The sequence below is a fragment of the Vipera berus genome (genome assembly GCF_964194415.1).
Source record: "Vipera berus genome assembly, chromosome: 3".
Taxonomy (NCBI): domain Eukaryota; kingdom Metazoa; phylum Chordata; class Lepidosauria; order Squamata; family Viperidae; genus Vipera; species Vipera berus.
The window spans coordinates 177,384,511-177,402,364 of NC_138204.1; the positions used below are offsets into that span (position 1 = coordinate 177,384,511).

At 38.5% G+C, this 17,854-nt stretch overlaps 1 protein-coding gene across 1 annotated transcript; it reads left to right on the plus strand.

Annotated features, from left to right (window-relative positions):
• Nucleotides 1–291: 291 nt before the first annotated feature.
• On the plus strand, nt 292–17,362 carry LOC308666708 (DGAT1/2-independent enzyme synthesizing storage lipids-like; the record flags this gene model as incomplete). The annotated part of the gene is made up of 7 exons (XM_081325603.1): nt 292–333; nt 1,852–2,176; nt 4,680–4,844; nt 5,021–5,214; nt 9,411–9,471; nt 10,296–10,435; nt 17,258–17,362. The coding sequence occupies 7 exons, from the start codon at nt 292–294 to the stop codon at nt 17,360–17,362; spliced, it is 1,032 nt and encodes a 343-aa protein (XP_081181729.1).
• Between the last annotated feature and the right edge of the window lie 492 nt (nt 17,363–17,854).

Sequence of the window (17,854 nt, forward strand, 5' to 3'; positions counted from 1 at the left end):
GCAGGACTCAGATGAAGCTGCTCCTGCTGAACCAAGTGGAATGTCAGCCTCAGGAGAATACAAAACAAAGAGTCACCTGAGGCGGATTAAACACAGGCACCATGAAATCAGTTGGAGCAGACTTAATTCTCATTTCTTAAACTGCTTGTTCTTTAGTTAAAAATGAGCCTTAGTTGGCATTAGCTAAAAGGATGGTTAATTCAAGGTCATGATTTATTTGAATTGAGTTTTCTCTCACTCCACCCTCTGAGGGAGGAGAATGTAACATTTGTTCATTTAAAAACATATTACATGAAGCTAAAACTGATTTTCCAAGCAAGCTGTTTGAAAGAGGTAAGGATTCTGACATGCAGGTAGACTTCATCTCCTTTTATTGAATACTGGGGTAGCGGGGAAGAGGCTTCCTTTCTATTTTTAAGCAATAATGTGTGGGTTGTTTATAAGCTTTGGGGCTTCTACATTAATGTTTTGATTCTGAACTGAGAGTAATATTTTTATTGCTGGTGAGGGATTATTAATATATAAATTATACCTTCATTTTGAAGGAAATTCAGTTGAATTATCCGTTTTCATCAACTCTTCTAAGTTCCTTGGGGCATCAGATGAAGTGCTGTAGAATCATTTTGCAGAAAACTGAATGTTATTCCAAGATTTTATCGACTTTCTGAAGAGGCTCCTCAAATACCTGAAGAATCTGAAATATTACTGCTATTTTCCTTTCATTTGTGGCCAAAGCCAAGAAGTGATACCAGTTGTCAGAGTACCTGGAATATTCTATTGCTTCTATCTGTCTTCTGCTAGAAGTTCTTTGAGCTTACAGAAAGCAGAGAGAGGAAATATTCATTGGGTCAACAGATCAGGGAGTTTCCTCCCTAATGACAGATTGTGAGATAAGCTATTCTTTATCTTATTATGCATTAGTCTTTGATGTTGTGGAAATCCTTAAATGAAGCAGATATGAAGAACTTATATCCATCTATTAAAGGAGTGGTGCCTTTTTCCACACATATGTGGCTGTTTGGGCATCTGCTCTTGGATGACTCCATACACATTTCTCCCCTCCCTTCCAAATTTATAAGGTTTTTAATATCATGTTTGTAACCAATGTTCATTTTTAAAACAATTTTATTAAGCTGAGTGGCACAGTGGATGCTTTTTGGAGACTGATGTAGCGTGCTTTACTCATCCCTGATATTTTCTCTGTGAAAGAACTACAAGAAGAGTATTTTGAAATTCACAGTGATGATGGTCTTGAAGTTAACTTGCTGACATTTTAGAAGATTGATATTTTCAAATATAACTAGCACCCTTGCTCTCTTCATCACAATCAGCCTGCAGATGAAACAGCTGTAGGTTTGGAGATACCATTCAATGTTGGCCAGGTTCTAGCAGAGGGAAAATGAATGTGGGTTTCTTGCAAAGAATCTATTTTATTTTTCAATAAAAATAAAGGGCCATGAAGTTTAAGGAAAAGAATGGACATCCCCACGGAAGAAAAGGTTTGCCTGATTTTAAACATGATGTCCAGAATTGTTCTATACGCACAATAAGCAACAAGTTGTTTCTAAAGTCCAACACTCTTCTAAACAGACATCTTTGGCTGGTCATTTTTAAACATTTTCTTTCTTGGTTAGATAAAAAAACGCCTGTTCATGCCAGTAATGTTTGATTAAAAGATCAATAATCTGACTGATTGTACTAAGCTTGACTTTTTTTTAACCATCTCTCAGCCGCAATCTTTTCCATAAGGCTATTTCAAAGTGTTATTACCACGTATGCATGCCATCCTGATATTCTGCTGTCCTCCCAGAACTAATAAAGTATGTTTATATGTTTATTTTTCTTTTCCAGGAAGATTTCTCCTTATATAATTCGATTTCAAACATGCCTGTGGAAAATATATATTATACCTTGGGAAATGATTTTGCCATCTGGTCAACTTGCACTTTGAAAGAATATGCAGGCTTTATGTTATATCCCTTAACTTTGATAGGGATTCTGATAATATTATATTATCCCATTTGTTTAATATTCTTTATACTCTATGTCTACAATGCTATACTTGTTGTATGGAAAAAAATTGGCAATCTGCCAGAAGATATCGATAGCCAAGAATGGGACAAGCCAAAGCAATTTTTGGCACTGGTAACTGAATGGTTTGGAAAGATACTGCACAGTAAGTATGACTTTCTTCATTCATTCTTGAAGGCAGGGTTGAGTAACTTAGCATCATAGGCATCATTTTTTTGGCCAGATAATCATCAGTCATGTGTTATCTTGCAGCCACATCTGAATCTAATAAAATGTTAATGGAAAACTGAGGATGCATAGTGTCAACTTATGTATAATTCTTTTTGGTAAAAGTGGTCCTAGTCAAGGAACTCCCTTATCTCTATGGCTGAAGAACTGGATAAAGAAGTTGTCTTAATCCATTATTCAGCAGAATAATTGCAGGCATATTTTTAAAATAATAAAAAACTGTATATATAAAACCATAAAATACCAGAAATATTAAAGCATGTGCATGTTGGGATCATTATATTAAAAAATAGCATTAGAAAAATAAAAATGAATATTTTTCAAGCCTAGTGTTAGGAAACATCAAAAAGCAAATATGGCTTAGAGAATGTTCCTGAGAGAGAAAATCCATCAGTGCACTGGAGGAATAATCTTAAAATCTAGTACACACCATCATTCCTGTTAATGTTCTTCCCTGTGGGGTAGGGAGCCAGCCCAGACCTTCCAGGTGCATTTGGGAGGACTTTTCCATCTCCCTGTCCCATCACTCTCAGGAGCATTAGGCTTTCTTCCGACCACTCTAGTTAATAACCCATGAAATCGCCTAATGATCACAACTTGGAGAGTGAAATTGTGGTCATTGAGCAAAGCAGACACATGGTGTTTCTTAACAACTGCTCCACTAAACAACTGATATTCTGGGCCCAATTCTGGTTGAAAATGAAGGATTGCTATAAAGACCTAAGTTTTCAGTCTGTTTAGAAACACATCTACTTTACATTTTGTGTTAATCCATAATTTGTCATGGTTTGGCCTGACACAACATAGACATCACACTTTGTTGATATAAAAATCTTCATCAGGGTCCAGTCCAAGCTGGGAATAAACAACACAGAGACTGTTTAGAAAGATTGTAATTTATTGAAGAGGAGAGCCAGACAGAAAGATAGCTCTGGAAAAACTGACCACATTTAGTAGGGAGTGGGTTTTTATACCTTCTTGGGCTTTTGTTTGGAGTTGTTCCTGTGGCATGAACTTTGACCTGAGTCTGAGTGTGCCTTTCTGGTATTCTGATTGGTGGTGGATTAATCCTATCCCAAAAGTCATATTCTGCTTCCCTGGGGCTGATGACTGTTGGATTTTTGGTGTGAGGGATTGTTGATTCTAGGGATCTTTCTTTCTAATCGAAGCTTCCTGGCTCCAGTCTTTCTGACAAGATTACCACATCTGCATCACACCTGGTTTCTGTTTGGGGCAGAGAGACTTGGGGGGGATTTGGTTTCTGCCTTTAAAATCCTTTGGGGAAATATATTCTGCCTTTTTAATATTTTCCAAAATATTTGTCCACCATTGCAACATATTCAGGGCTTGGATTTGGAGATTTGGCTTATTACAATACAAATGAGGCAAGAAAGAAAATCTTACAGTACAATGAGTTTCCACCCTTCCCCCATAGTCTTTCCAGTTGTCTTCTGAGGCTTCACGTGGGGGCCAATGGCTTCAGGACTCCTTCCTTCCTCTGCAGCTTTCACAGGCATATGGGAGGATGGTAGGACTTCGGAAGATCTGTTCCACTCTGGTTGCATGGTGACTTTCTAGTGGATGGCTGGATCAAAACCCAATTCCATGGCTAAAATGGATGGAGGCAGCATCTGGGTCAGTGTGCTCTGCTTCCAAAGGTTTCAGGGGTCATCTGTGCAGGCTGAAAGACATTAGAACAAGATCTCCTCTCCCCCCTTTTCTGTGTGGACTCTCTCAGGAGAGACAGACAAAGGCATGGAAAACAGAAGATAGGAAATGGAGAGATATATGGGGGGTAGCTTGCAGACAGAGTTTGAAAAGACATTACTACAGTTATTAAAGAAAAGGATAAGCATACAAAGTGGTGATACCACAGGGGTGGTGGTTTCTGCCTTTAAAATCCTTTCGGGAAATATATTCTGCCTTTTTAATATTTCCCAAAATATTTCTTTCTCTGTATTCTTCCCACAACACATATTATGTATCTATTAACAGTTCTGGAAAAAGTAACTACAATACCAAAATTACCTTTTAAAAATGTTGTAAAATGTCCATAATACCTAAGATAGTGTTGAGATGTTTGAGATAAAAGATCTCAAACATCTCAACACTATCTTAGGTATTATGTCACTATCTTAGGTATTATGTCACTTTAATTGGTATGAATCTAAGTGAATCATAAAAAAATTAGAAGGAATATGCTGGATCACAAGGGTAATAGCACTGAACTCAGACAATTCGGATTGATTTTGTTACCTAATATGACAGCTTGTAGTTCCAAAAATCACATATGATTTAAAATGTTTAGCTTCACAAGAAAGCTAAGAGAAAAGGTCATTTTTCTACATGAACTTCCTTTCTTCTACAGGAGACCCTTGTGAAACATTACTGAAGTCATTTCATTATTCTACCATTAACAGGTTATGAGGTATCTGGACTAGAAAATCTACCCAAAGGACCAGCAATCCTTGTTTATTACCATGGAGCTGTACCTATTGACCATTATTTTTTTGTTCAAAGGATTTATAGACTCACTGGGAGATTCTTCTATTTTGTGATAGATCATCTTATTTTTCATATACCAGGTAAAAAAGAATATTAAAAGTTTAGCTTTAATTATTTTCAAATGATATACCTTAGATTCACTGACTTGGGAAGTCCAATTTTTGTTCTTTAAAGACTTATGTCATGGTGGAAATATGTGTATTCTGTTTTCTTTTACTAGCAAGAACAGAATGATTTCTTATGTCTGCTTTTGCAGGAATATGTCTATTCCTCGCTATCCATCACACTATTCATTCTCCAAGAGAAACGTGTGTAAAGATTTTGAAAGAAGGGCACCTACTGGGAATTGCACCAGGAGGAGTACGAGAGCAAAATTATGGAAATAACTACTATAAACTAATATGGGGAAACAGGAAAGGATTTGCTCATATAGCTATAGATGCAAAAGTGGTGAGCCATCACATCTTTTTTCCTAGTGGTCTTTTACATTGGAATATGATTTTTTAAATGCTGTATTTCATTTTCATGTCATCTACTTACCTTTAAGCTATCTGCAAATGTACAAGAAGGTGCAAGCAACCACAAATCAGATTTGACAGGCCAGGAAAAGGCAAATCTTCTTTCTCCCATTCACATAATCCTAGAAATGTAGTTCAAGAGCATATTAATGTGTGAAAATGTTAGATTTTGTTGCACAATTATATTTATATAACCTACTACTTTCTCCCAAAATATAGTCAGTATAGGGCAGGGATCTGAAACCTTGACAACTTTAAGACTTGTGGATTTCAGCTCCCAGAATTCCTCAGCCAGATTTATTAAACTAATACTTCATTTGATTCTATGCCTTTGTTAATACATTCAAGAATTGTATTGGCTTTTTTGGCTGTTGCTGCACACTGCTGACTCATTCTCTAAGTGATCGTCCACTAGGACTCCAAGCAGGAGATGACAAGAGTGTGGGTGACTGAGTGCAGGTCCAGAAAAGGGCACAATTGATGGAGAACATGAAGTTGTGTGAAGGCTTTCTTAGCCATGAATTTCACTTGGTCTTTGAGCAGCAGTTGTTAGTATAGGAGAATCCAAAGTTCCACATTGGGTCTTTCTGGGGCAGGGGTATGCAACCTTGGCTTTTTTATAACTTGTGGACTTCAACTCCCAGAATTCCTGAGCCAGCCATGCTGGCTCAGGAATTCTGGGAGTTGAAGTCCACGAGTCATAAAAGAGCCAAGGTTACCTACCCTTGGTCTGGGGTATTGTCACCTATCCAGAACTAAAGATGATAAGCTTCTGGATCCTGAATCTCTGAATACGCCCACTTATTAAGATTCAGCTATATTTGACTTGTTTTTAAATATGTGGCTTTCTAAAATTGTGTTTTAACTGTCTTTTAATAAAAATCCTCACTGATACTCATGAATAAATTCTTGTAAAATTATTTTCAGTCTATCAACTAAAATAATTGTAAAGAACATACAGTCATTATTTAATAATGATATTGACCTATCATTTCTTGTAAGAGTTAAATATTATCACTCTTTAGGTATTAAAGCTCTATTGAACTCTTTTTTTAACTCTCTGGCATCTTTCTTTCCTGTCAGATAGAGTTCATCATGGTTTGTAAAGTTGCAAAATTTTATCCTCAAAACATTTAGAATAAGAATCTTATAATCCATATGGTCCAGGCTTAATGTTTTCATAGTTTCAGAAAACTTCTTTGTTGTTCTAGGTCTTCTGTAATCCTCCATAAATTTTGTTTCTTAACACATTTTTCTATTTTCTCTAGAAAGGTATCACATCATTATAATATTGACGGAATTCTTTTTGTTTGATTATAGTTTTCATTATCTCTCTTTTTAATTGCAATATCATTTTCTGTTTTTTATTTTTATAATTTACATGCTAGCTATATCTATGGTTTTTCTACACACTGAATTTTTTTGCTTTATATAATTCAGTTTTATTTCTATTTCTCTTACTGTAGCATAAATAATTGTCATTGTAGAAGTTTAATTTGTTGATCTTTTCTGGAATTTTGTTTACTTCATTTCTCTTTATTTCTTCTAATATAGGTTGTGTTCTCCGTTGGCTCTTATTTTTAATGAAATAATGTGTAATACAGGCTTTATGTGAATTTCAAATTATTCCCAATCTGTGTCTTTACCTAAATATATATTTTTTAAAAATATTAATTTCTCCCTTATAGTCTTCCACTATTGCTCTTCTTTCCTGTAGTAATCTTTCATTTAATCTCCATCAAAAAGAATAAGACTTTTTAAAAACCAAACTCACAGGATTATTATCCAAATTGTCTCTGATAATATTGTGAAATCCTTGTACCCATGTTCGTTGAAATTTAAATCATGTATATTCTTAACAGGGACCTATGACTTTCACAGAAGTACGTATACTGTCTTGAATTGCCATTTTTCTGTCTCCATATTTCCACCACACTAAGGTGTCCATCAAATCAAAGAAAACATTCGGTAATTTGCCTTAAATAATTTGAATATTCTCAGAGGTTCTGCCCACTTGTGATGAGATCACTCCATTTTAATCCCTCATTTGAGGGATTTTTATAAGAGAAACCTATCAATCTGTCCATAAATCATTTATAAAATAATATTTTCTCCTTATTTGGGACTTGGTCCCCTTTATGAAAGTCCCATGCAAATGAAATTCTACCCCCCAAATTTACCATACTCATCAGTCAATATAAATTTATATATAAAACAACTCCATTTCTTTTTATTATTATTTTTTTCTTGCTAAAATAAACTTTTCACTCCAAATTTTACAATACATTTTTACATTTAGTCCTGCATATATTATATTTTATAAATAACTTCAGGAGGTGAATGTGTCTAATACTCTCCCATCTTCCTGTTTCCACACAACACCTGCTCTGTGAGGTAAGTTGGGTTGATAATGACTGGCCCAAAATCACTCAGCCAACCTTCATACATACGGAAGGACTAGAACTCACAGTTGCCAGGTGCCTGAAATACTAGACCAGACTGGCTCTATATTTATGACTTTTTTCATATATTCTTTAATTTTTAAAAAGTGATTTTTTTTCTCTTTTCAGAAGCATTTGCTCCATTTATATTCCACATTAAGCATTTATCATTCATAATCAAACCAAAAGCTTAGAAAAATGGATACCTGTATCACATAATTCAATATCATCTTTTTCAGTTTCCTGTTGCATCTGTTGGGGTTTTTGTATAGTCTGCTTTGACACCACCATTTGAATCTCCTTCAATTCTTCTTCATATTTCTAGAATTCTCCTGCCTTCCTGATAGATTGAAAACTTTGCTGCCTTAAAGTAAAAATCCAATTTTTTCAATCAAAATTGGTTCTTTTTAATTTCTCAGTCAAAATACCCCTTTTTCTTATGCAAAACTCTAATACGAATTTCTTCAAGAACAATTATATATCTATTGTCAGTCTTCAATCTTGTATTAAAATGCTGCTACAAAGCTTGATTTCCTGTCTTGTTTCTGAGAAATGCAGCAAAACATTTCTTATTCTCAAAAATCTTCTATTTATTCTATATATTTCATCTTTCTGCCTATGTAACTTTTATTCCAGTATTTTTATTACAACTTATATTAAACAGATAAAGCTAATACAAAATTTTACACAGAAAATTGTTTAAAAGAATAGAAAAGAAAATAGCAAAATAAAAAGAATTGAAAGGTGTGGAAAATACCAGCAAGCACATTCAACATTGACAACTTATCATTTAAAATACAACCAAGCTTTTGCCAAAAAAATTAAGTCTTTAAAACCATTACTGTTCTTTAATCATTTGTATCAAACCATATAATAAGTCATCAAATAGAACTCTGTGCTCAGAAAGCCTCTCTTTAGATAAATTACATCTGGAATTGGTTTAGAAATGAGGCTTGTGTGAAACTTGTCTCCATATATGATAAATTGTACTGGTGAGCCTGACTAGAATCTTTAGGATCTCAGCAAGCTTAGCTCATAAGCCAAACACAAAAACTTCAGTTCTTTCAGTCTATTCATATGAAGCAACTGTCTGGAGTGCATGTGGGCATTTCATAATGTCTTCTTTTTTCAGAAAAATCTTCACCAGCCACAATTCGCCATCTGCTACTCAATCTCCCCTGCAACACAGTCCTTGCTCCTTCAGGGACGTTTAGTTCTTCCTAAGTTCCCACAAATATGGGCAAAGTTTATAGATAATAAACACACAAACAAAAAAGAATCATAATGTTTTCATTAAACTCTTGTCTCTTTCTTTGACATATCCTGAGTTTATTAAATCCAAGATTTAACATGAAAAATAAAGTTGTGGTTTAATGTTACTTTTTGAATCAAGATCTTCAAAGATTAGATGCATGAGAATTCAACACTAAAGACAGAATGAAGGATAGTTCAGCACGTCAAAAGCTGAGTTCAAACTACATTTAGTAGGATAATGCAGCTGTTGGAGTGATTAAAATCTCCGAAGCAAATAAGGGATAGGAAGTCAAAAGATGCAAAGACTTTAGCGACATATATTATCCACATTAGGTTCCCAAAGATCTATTTTATGTCCAAAGAATACCTTTCATTTCTTTCATATATGGTGACTAAAATAAGTCTCATTATTTGTTTCTTTTATTTCTTCTAGCCAATCATCCCTGTATTTACACAAAATATTAGAGAAGGATATATAACATATGGAAATATAAGTAAGTAAAACTTTATGTATTCTCAGGAATGCTATTACTTTTAAGGCTATAAATCTATGCATCTGCATCTTTTCCTGCCATTTTTAATTTCAGTGATACTCTAGCTCAAGCAGCAATAGCTAAACCTGGGCTATAAATATTTAAAATATATAATGTCGATCAATTTGGGAATATGTCGATCAATTTGGGAATATGTTCATTTAAGTCTTTTAATGCAGATCGATCAAAGAACAAGAAATGTGAGTTTCATCCTAGAATGATAAAAGACTGTCTAATCTCTTTTCATCTACTTCAACAAAATGCTGAATGAATATATAGATATATGAATTTGAAATAAATGAAAATATCTAATTCTGAGTTCTACTGAACTTCAGAGCTTTGCTGGAAAACCTGATTCAATACATTTCCTATAATTGACATAATTTCATGGGGTTTTATGGACACAGGGCTGAGCCAGAAATTACAGAATATACTGTAAATGCATTGTGCTTATTCTGGAAACTCTGTCTGTCTGCTTATCCGTCATCCTGCCATCCAACAGTCTTCTGGGATCTGCGTGTGTGTTTACATGTCTGGATTAGTCTGCTTTTCTAAACTCTAATTTTCAAACCTTTGTAAAAATCTAAGCTAAACTTTGCAAATTGTAAGGTCCAAATATGATAGCTTATTCTCTTCTCTTTCCAGTGGAAAACCTTTACATTAGAAAGTTCTGATACTGCTAGTAAAAATTGCTACTTTTTGAATATAGGTCTCTAACAAAGACTAATATGAAACTTTGCACTTTGCTAAAATTGTTTCTGAGATTTTCTAAATCTTGTACACAGGACCAATGAGATGGTTATATGAGCGAACCAGATGGCTCATCTTTCCATTATATGGAATGTTTCCAGTTAAACTTATAAGCCATATTGGAAAACCAATTCCATACGATCCAGATATAACTCCTGAAAAATTAGCTGAAAAAGTAAGTGTATTCCATTGTAAGAGAAAAATATACATTCAAATTAACACTTTGTTCATGAAATTATAACTCTATAGTAACAGATTGTAAGCAGTTATTGAAATACATTACCTACATGTGCAATAAGTATAGTTGAGTGTTTGGTACATAACTGTCAATGTAAGACTATCGGCCATCCATCTATCCCTCCATCCTTACATTCATCCATCAGTGTTTATATATCGCTTTTTTAAATTACTCAACATGGCTAACTGTAAGCTTAAATGAAAACATCTATGAAATCACTATCATACTAAAGCCCTAAGAACTTTAGTTACAAACAACTGCAACTTCTTGGTTGTCTTCAATGGCAGCTTCACATAGAATAAATGAAAACATTTTGAGACATGACAAAGGCAGAGTCACTGTCTGAAGACCTAGTGTTTGGTTCTGATTGACGAGGACTCAGAGTGATTTAACAATGAACGAGTTTATTGAATACACAAAGTCAACTGTCAACTGTCAAATGTGGCAACCCTTTTATAGAGAAAGCGTTAGAACTGTAACCAATCAATGGAGTCTCTTTTCCCGCTCCAAGGTTGTGGTGACCAATGATTGCACCTTAATTTCCCGCTCAGAACCTTGCTAAGCTGCAATGCATTTGCAATCGCTTACTTGCCTTGTAATAACTATTTACATACACAACACCCCTTACCCCCCAGTTGATGTTATTTCTTTACAAAATCCTTTAGGTATTTTGGTGGCCTATGTATTCTGGAAGGGTATCTGTTACTGTGGCTGGTAGGGACCCCTCTTCCTGGTTGACTGCTTGGCTGCTTGTCGCTGCTAAGCCTGGGCTCTGGATTACTGGCTTCAGGTGTGCTGTTTTGTGTAATAGGTTGAGTTTGTAATTCAGTGGTCACTGGCCTACCTCGCAGGAGTATTTCCCCTCCGATTTGACTGAATTGTTGTTGTTGGGTTAGAGGGGATGAGTCATTTTGCCCATCCTCTATGCCACTCACTGGCCTGTTGTTATCTGTACTGTTTCCCCCTACTATGCTCGGGTCCCCCTCAACTGGCACACACCCACTAGATCTTTTCCTCAGCTGGTCTATGTGTCTCTTCCAGATCCTGTTCCCTTCCCCCTCAATAGTGTACGACAGGGGACCTAAGATTTCAGTCACCACCCCTGGAATCCATTTGTCCCCTTGAGCATAGTTCCTGGCCCAGATCAAATCCCCCACTTTAAATGTCCTGTTAGGAATGTCAAATTCAATGTTTGTTTGTAGTCTGTCAGGGTGCAATCTGTCCAATTTGGTGGATAGTCTCCTGCCCCACCTCATTTCAGCTGGACTTTTCCCTGTAGCAGAACATGGGGTCGAGTGCTGAGCCAACAAGAACTCCGCCAGTCTCTGATGCCAGTCACCTCGAATAATTCTTTTTAAAGCGTCCTTTGTGGTCCTCACGTTTCTTTCAGCCAATCCGTTGGTGGAGGGGTGGAAGGGTGCTGAAGTCTTGTGCTTAATCGAGTTGGCCTTGAGGAAATCCTGAAATTCAATAGATGTGAATTGTGGCCCATTATCAGACACAATTAGATCCGGCAACCCATGAGTGGCAAAGAGGCCCCTTAATGCCTGTATTGTTCTGCCCGCAGTTACTGAACTGACCGGTACTACCTCTAGCCATCTAGAGTAGCTGTCAACCACTACTAGGAATGTTAACCCTTGGAAGGGTCCAGCAAAATCAATATGAATCCTGGACCAAGGATTCCTAGCTTGTTCCCATTTATGTGTGCGGATATGTTGTTGTTCAGGCCTGGAACGTTGGCACAAATGGCAATTGGCAACGCATTCCTCAATGTCGTTGTCCAGTCCTGGCCACCACAAGTGACTCCTAGCCAACGCTTTCATCCTGACTATTCCAGGATGTCCCTCATGCAGTTCCTGTAGAATAGCTGATTTGTGGATTCCTGGAATAACTACACGAGTTCCCCAGAGTAAGCATCCCAAATGAACTGACAGTTCATCTTTCCTTCTGAAATATGGGCTGTACATTTCGCCCGGTTTGGCGTTAGGCCAACCGCTCATGACCCAGGCCATTACTCTTCTTAAGGTGAGGTCCTTATTAGTTGCCTCAGCAATGTCTTTTGCAGTTAATGGCAAATCAGGAATGTCCTGTAGGGACATTATTTGTCCCGCTGGGGCAGGGTCCTCCTCTGTTGTGCTTAGGGGCAATCTGCTAAGAGCGTCTGCATGACCCATGTCCTTACCAGGTCTGTATTGGAGGGAAAATGAGTATGCTGAGAGGAAAATGGACCACCTCAGCATCCTGGGTGACATAATCTGGGGAGTCTGTTTATCTGTGGTAAACAGTCCCAGCAAGGGTTTGTGGTCCGTCAGTATGGTAAAGTTCCTACCATACAGGTAGTCATGGAACTTCCTAACACCTGCCACAATGGCTAATGCCTCCCTGTCTATTTGTGCATAGTTCCGCTCTGCCTTGGTGAGTGTGTGGGAGTAGTATGCAATGGGTCTTTGTATTCCTTGGTTATCTAAGTGGCTGATTACAGCCCCTACGCCATATGGCGAAGCATCGCACGCCAGGTAGATTGGTTTGTTTTCTATAAAGTGGGTTACAGTTGAATTACTGGAAAGGATGTCTTTTAGAGTTTGGAAACTCACTTTGTGCTTGTTCTGCCATTGCCAAGGGGTCTTCTTATCTAAGAGTCTGTGTAAGGGTTCTGCAATGGCAGCCTTGTGTGGCACAAACGTATGGTAAAAATTTACCAAGCCAAGGAAGGCCTGTAGTTCTGCCTTGTTCCTTGGTTCTGGGGCCCCTTTGATCGCTTTAATTTTTTCAGGGGTAGGGTGGACTCCACCCTTGTCAATCCTGAACCCCAAAAAATCAGTGGATTTAACCCCTATGCTACATTTTTCCTTCTTCAGTTTCAATCCAGCCTTCCTAAATCTACCCAGTACCTGTTCCAGCCGCTCCACTAACATTCCTTCATCCTTTCCAGCTATTAGGACATCATCAAAGTAAGGGCATACTCCAGGTATGCCCTTTAAGGTCCTCTCCATCACTTCTTGGAAGATGCCTGGAGCTGCTGCAATTCCAAATTGCAGTCTGTGAACTCGGAACGCCCCCTTGTGGGTAACGATCGTCTGTGCCTCTGCAGCCTCTTCAGAAACAGTCAACTGTAAGTACGCATGCGCCAAGTCTAACTTGGCGAAAATGGCGGCGTCCTGGATCGTGGCGAGGACCTGCTTCACCGTCGGGACCGGGTAAGCATGTTTTTCCATTCCAATGTTGAGGGTGGCTTTGTAGTCCGCGCAGATTCTCACATCCCCGTTGGGTTTGAGGGGTGTGACAATCGGCGTTTCCCACAAACCGCCCTCAACAGGTTCTAATACTCCTTGGCCTACAAGCCGGTCGAGCTCGGCCTCGATTTTACCCTTTAAGGCAAAAGGTACCCTTCGGGCCTTAAGCCTGATTGGTCTTACTGAGGGGTCTAGGTTGAAGTTAATGGGGGGGCCCTTATACTTGCCCAGAGATCCGTCGAATACGTCTGCAAATTCCTTGCAGACGGATTCGATGGTCTTATTTTTAATCACTGAATTTATTCCCCCTATCCAAATTCCCAGGGCCGGGAACCAATTAAGTCCGATTAAACTAGTCCTATTTCCCTCTGTAACTATTAGTTCTAAGACCCCCTTAAACCCCTTAAATTTTACACTAAGGCTGGTCTTCCCTTTTATTTTTATTGGACTTTTTTGAAAGTCCGTTAATTGAATATTTGTTGGACTAAGTGGGATTCTTTTCCCACTTATTTGTTCAATTCTCTCAAGGGTTTCAGTGGAAATTATCGACACTGAAGCCCCTGAGTCAATTTCCATTCTGCAAGGGACCCCTTGCAGAAAGACTGTGATTTTTAATTTTCCGTCCGGAAAATTGTGACCATTCCCCGGCCTTCTCCGATTGATTCGCGCCACCTCCCCAACATTTGGAATTTTAACCCGGGTTATTGGGGTCTCCTTGCCACTAGCATTAGGGGTTACCTTACCCTCAGACCACACATCGACTTCGTTCAGACGGTTGTCGCGAGCGCGGTTCCTGCAGATGGCCTGGATGTGGCCGGTCTTGCCGCAGGCCCTGCACTTGGCGGTACGGAATCGGCAGGAGGCGCGGGGATGGTTGCCGCCGCAGCTGCCGCATCGGCCCTGGCTGTCGTTGTCGCGCGGTCTGGTTGCGGTGTTGTCGCGCGGTCTGGTCACGGTGTCCCGCCACGGTCGTTGTGCCCCGGTCGGTTGTCTTTGCAGAGTTTCGGGTTGTTGACGGTGGCCGGATTCGGGCCCCTCACTTCTGGGTTGTCTTGGTGCCATCTTCCCAAACCGCCTGGAGACTTCGGCGATCTCTTCCTCCCACTGCTGGTCCACCTCCCCGCAGTCCACATAGCCCTCTTGGTTGATCTCGGGCGCTGCTGCCATGCTACTGCGGGGGGGGTCGCGATACCCGGTTGACTCGTAAGTTAGGAGTTCGTCAATCACCTCCTGTAAATCGCCGGTGGGTTTGGCGATTATTCTGTTCTGTAGCTGCTCATCACGTAAGCCCAGTACAACTCGGTCCCGGATTCTAATTTCTAAATTATCGTATTTACACCGTACTGCGGCTTCCCTGACGGCAGCGACAAACTTTTGTATGGACTCTCCGGGTCTCTGATTCCTCTTTTCGAAGATGCGCCGCCAAAAGAGCTCGGACCTTCGGGGTGTAAAGTGGACCTTTAATTTAGCGAGGAGGTCGGCATAAGGCACGCTAGAGACTGGTTGCGGTTGGCACAGTCCGACAGCAACTCTGTAAACCGGCGTGCCACAGATCGTTAATAATGCCGCCGCTTTTTTACGGTCGTCAGTGATTCCGTTCACTAGCAGGAACCCTTCCACTTGACCGATGTATTCTTCCCAATCCTCGGGGAAGTTTGGGTCGAATTCCTTCAAGGACCCTATCTGCGCCATTCGGAGAATTTTTATTTCGCCGCGGCCGCCGGTTGACTGTGACTCGTTTCGAATTGCCGCCTTTGCGCAACAATTCGCCGCTTCTCTGGTCTTCTGTCAATCCCACCTTCGTCGCCAATTGTTTGGTTCTGATTGACGAGGACTCAGAGTGATTTAACAATGAACGAGTTTATTGAATACACAAAGTCAACTGTCAACTGTCAAATGTTGCAACCCTTTTATAGAGAAAGCGTTAGAACTGTAACCAATCAATGGAGTCTCTTTTCCCGCTCCAAGGTTGTGGTGACCAATGATTGCACCTTAATTTCCCGCTCAGAACCTTGCTAAGCTGCAATGCATTTGCAATCGCTTACTTGCCTTGTAATAACTATTTACATACACAACACCTAGTCCAAGAATGTGTATAGTTTTCTTACCTGTTGAAGACTGCTTAGGGCACAGTTTGAAACTCCTGTTCCAGCACCCCAGAACCTCAAATTGCATACCAACTTTTTCTGGGTGACTGCAAGTTTGTCAAGTGGAACAACCTGCCTCCAGAAGTGGTGAATGCTCCAACACTGGAAGTTTTTAAGAAGAGACTGGACAGCCATTTGTCTGAAATGGTATAGGGTTTCCTGCCTGAGCAGGGGGTTGGACTAGATGACCTCCAAGGTCCCTTCCAACTTCTTCTTCTTCTTCTTCTTATTATTATTATTATTATTATTATTATTATTATTATTATTATTATTATTATTATTATTATTATTATTATTATTATTATTATTATTATTATTATTATTATCAGTAGACAGAAATTTCATGTGATCAAATGGCTTCAGTATAATAATAACAACTCTATCTTGCTGGGATTCAACCCTTAGCTCCTTCTAGTCCTTCACAAATCCAAATACCAATCAAGACTTCGATATATCTCTTGTTCAGCCTGTAATGTTCGTAAATATCACCACATTAATGATATGAGGGGTCTCATATTGTTGAATGAACTCTCCCAGGTGTTTCATATATAAGTTAAATAAATTGAGGGAAAAGGTCAAGCCACGGGGCACCTCACAGTCATTCACACCAATAAGTTGTAACTGCCTGCTTAAGAAGGAGTGAAACCATTGAAAACCAGTGCTTCCAATCTCAAACCTAGCATATAGTCCAAAAGGATATCCTGGCCAGTGTTATTCAATCCTGTTAATAATTCTGACAAAATAAGGAGAGGAACACACACGTCATAGAGATACTGGCCACAAGAGATGTAGTTATACCAAGTTGGAATCAATATATAAGGTCTCCCATTAGTCAAACAGAGGATTCCCTAAGCACACCAAAATGTATAAGTTTTTAAACAGTTTGGTTCCTCATTTCACTCCATTTCTGAAACAGGCAGGCAAGCAGGCAGACAAATAGACACACACACATACACACACACACACACACACACACAAACAAACAAACAAACACACAAATGGAAAAGTGGGTGGGAGAAAGGGAAGTGGCTTTCTCAGTTCTCTGGGCAAGTATACTAAAACACTCTTCTGCACCATTCCTTCTTTAAAATTATAATAAAATAACATATTTCTGTTCAAGAATGGCAGTAGGTAGAAAATGTTTAGAGTTACAAAGTGATTCAACTTAGTCATATTTGCAGAAATTCATAGCTCCTAGAGCACCTTTCTATAGCACCTGATCAATAGAATGGAGTATCTTTTCCTTATAGGAGAAATGAGCTGGACATAGAACGCAACGTTCTCTCTATAATTCCTGAAACATAAATCTAAATTATATAATTTTTTCCCTTTCTTTTTCTCATCCCACTCTACCCCATGCCATTCCATCTCTCCAACAGACTCAAAGGGCAATGGAGGCTTTACGCGACAAACACCAGAAAATCCCAGGAAGTATATTGCACGCTCTGAGGCAACGCTTTGAGACACGTAACAAAGATAAATAGTGATATAACAACCACAATCTCTCTCTATAATATATATGTATGTGTAGATGATATAGTATGTGCTTGCGTAGTGCAAGTGTTTCCCAAGGCACTTTTCTTTTAAAAAATGAGGAGGCAAGATTAAGAAGGAGCAAGAATATCTGTTTATTTCAACATATTTAAATCTCCAACATCAGATTAAATTTCATTTAAATATACCAAAGGATTACATCATGGTCGTTTCACATCAATTATGTTTGAGAAATCCCAATGAACTGGCAAATGACTGGAGGAGACCAATTATTATTCCTATCTTCAAAAAGATGGAAAAGGAAAATACAAGATATAAACTAGTCACTCTGACTTTGAAACTCTGGACAGTTTTTGAGTATACTGTATATTGTGAACATAAAGAGATTTATAATTAAACATAATTATCAGAAACTTGACTTGCCTTATCTAATATTTTTTCAGATAATTTCCTTAGTAAACTGTAGCAATTTTGTAAGGATA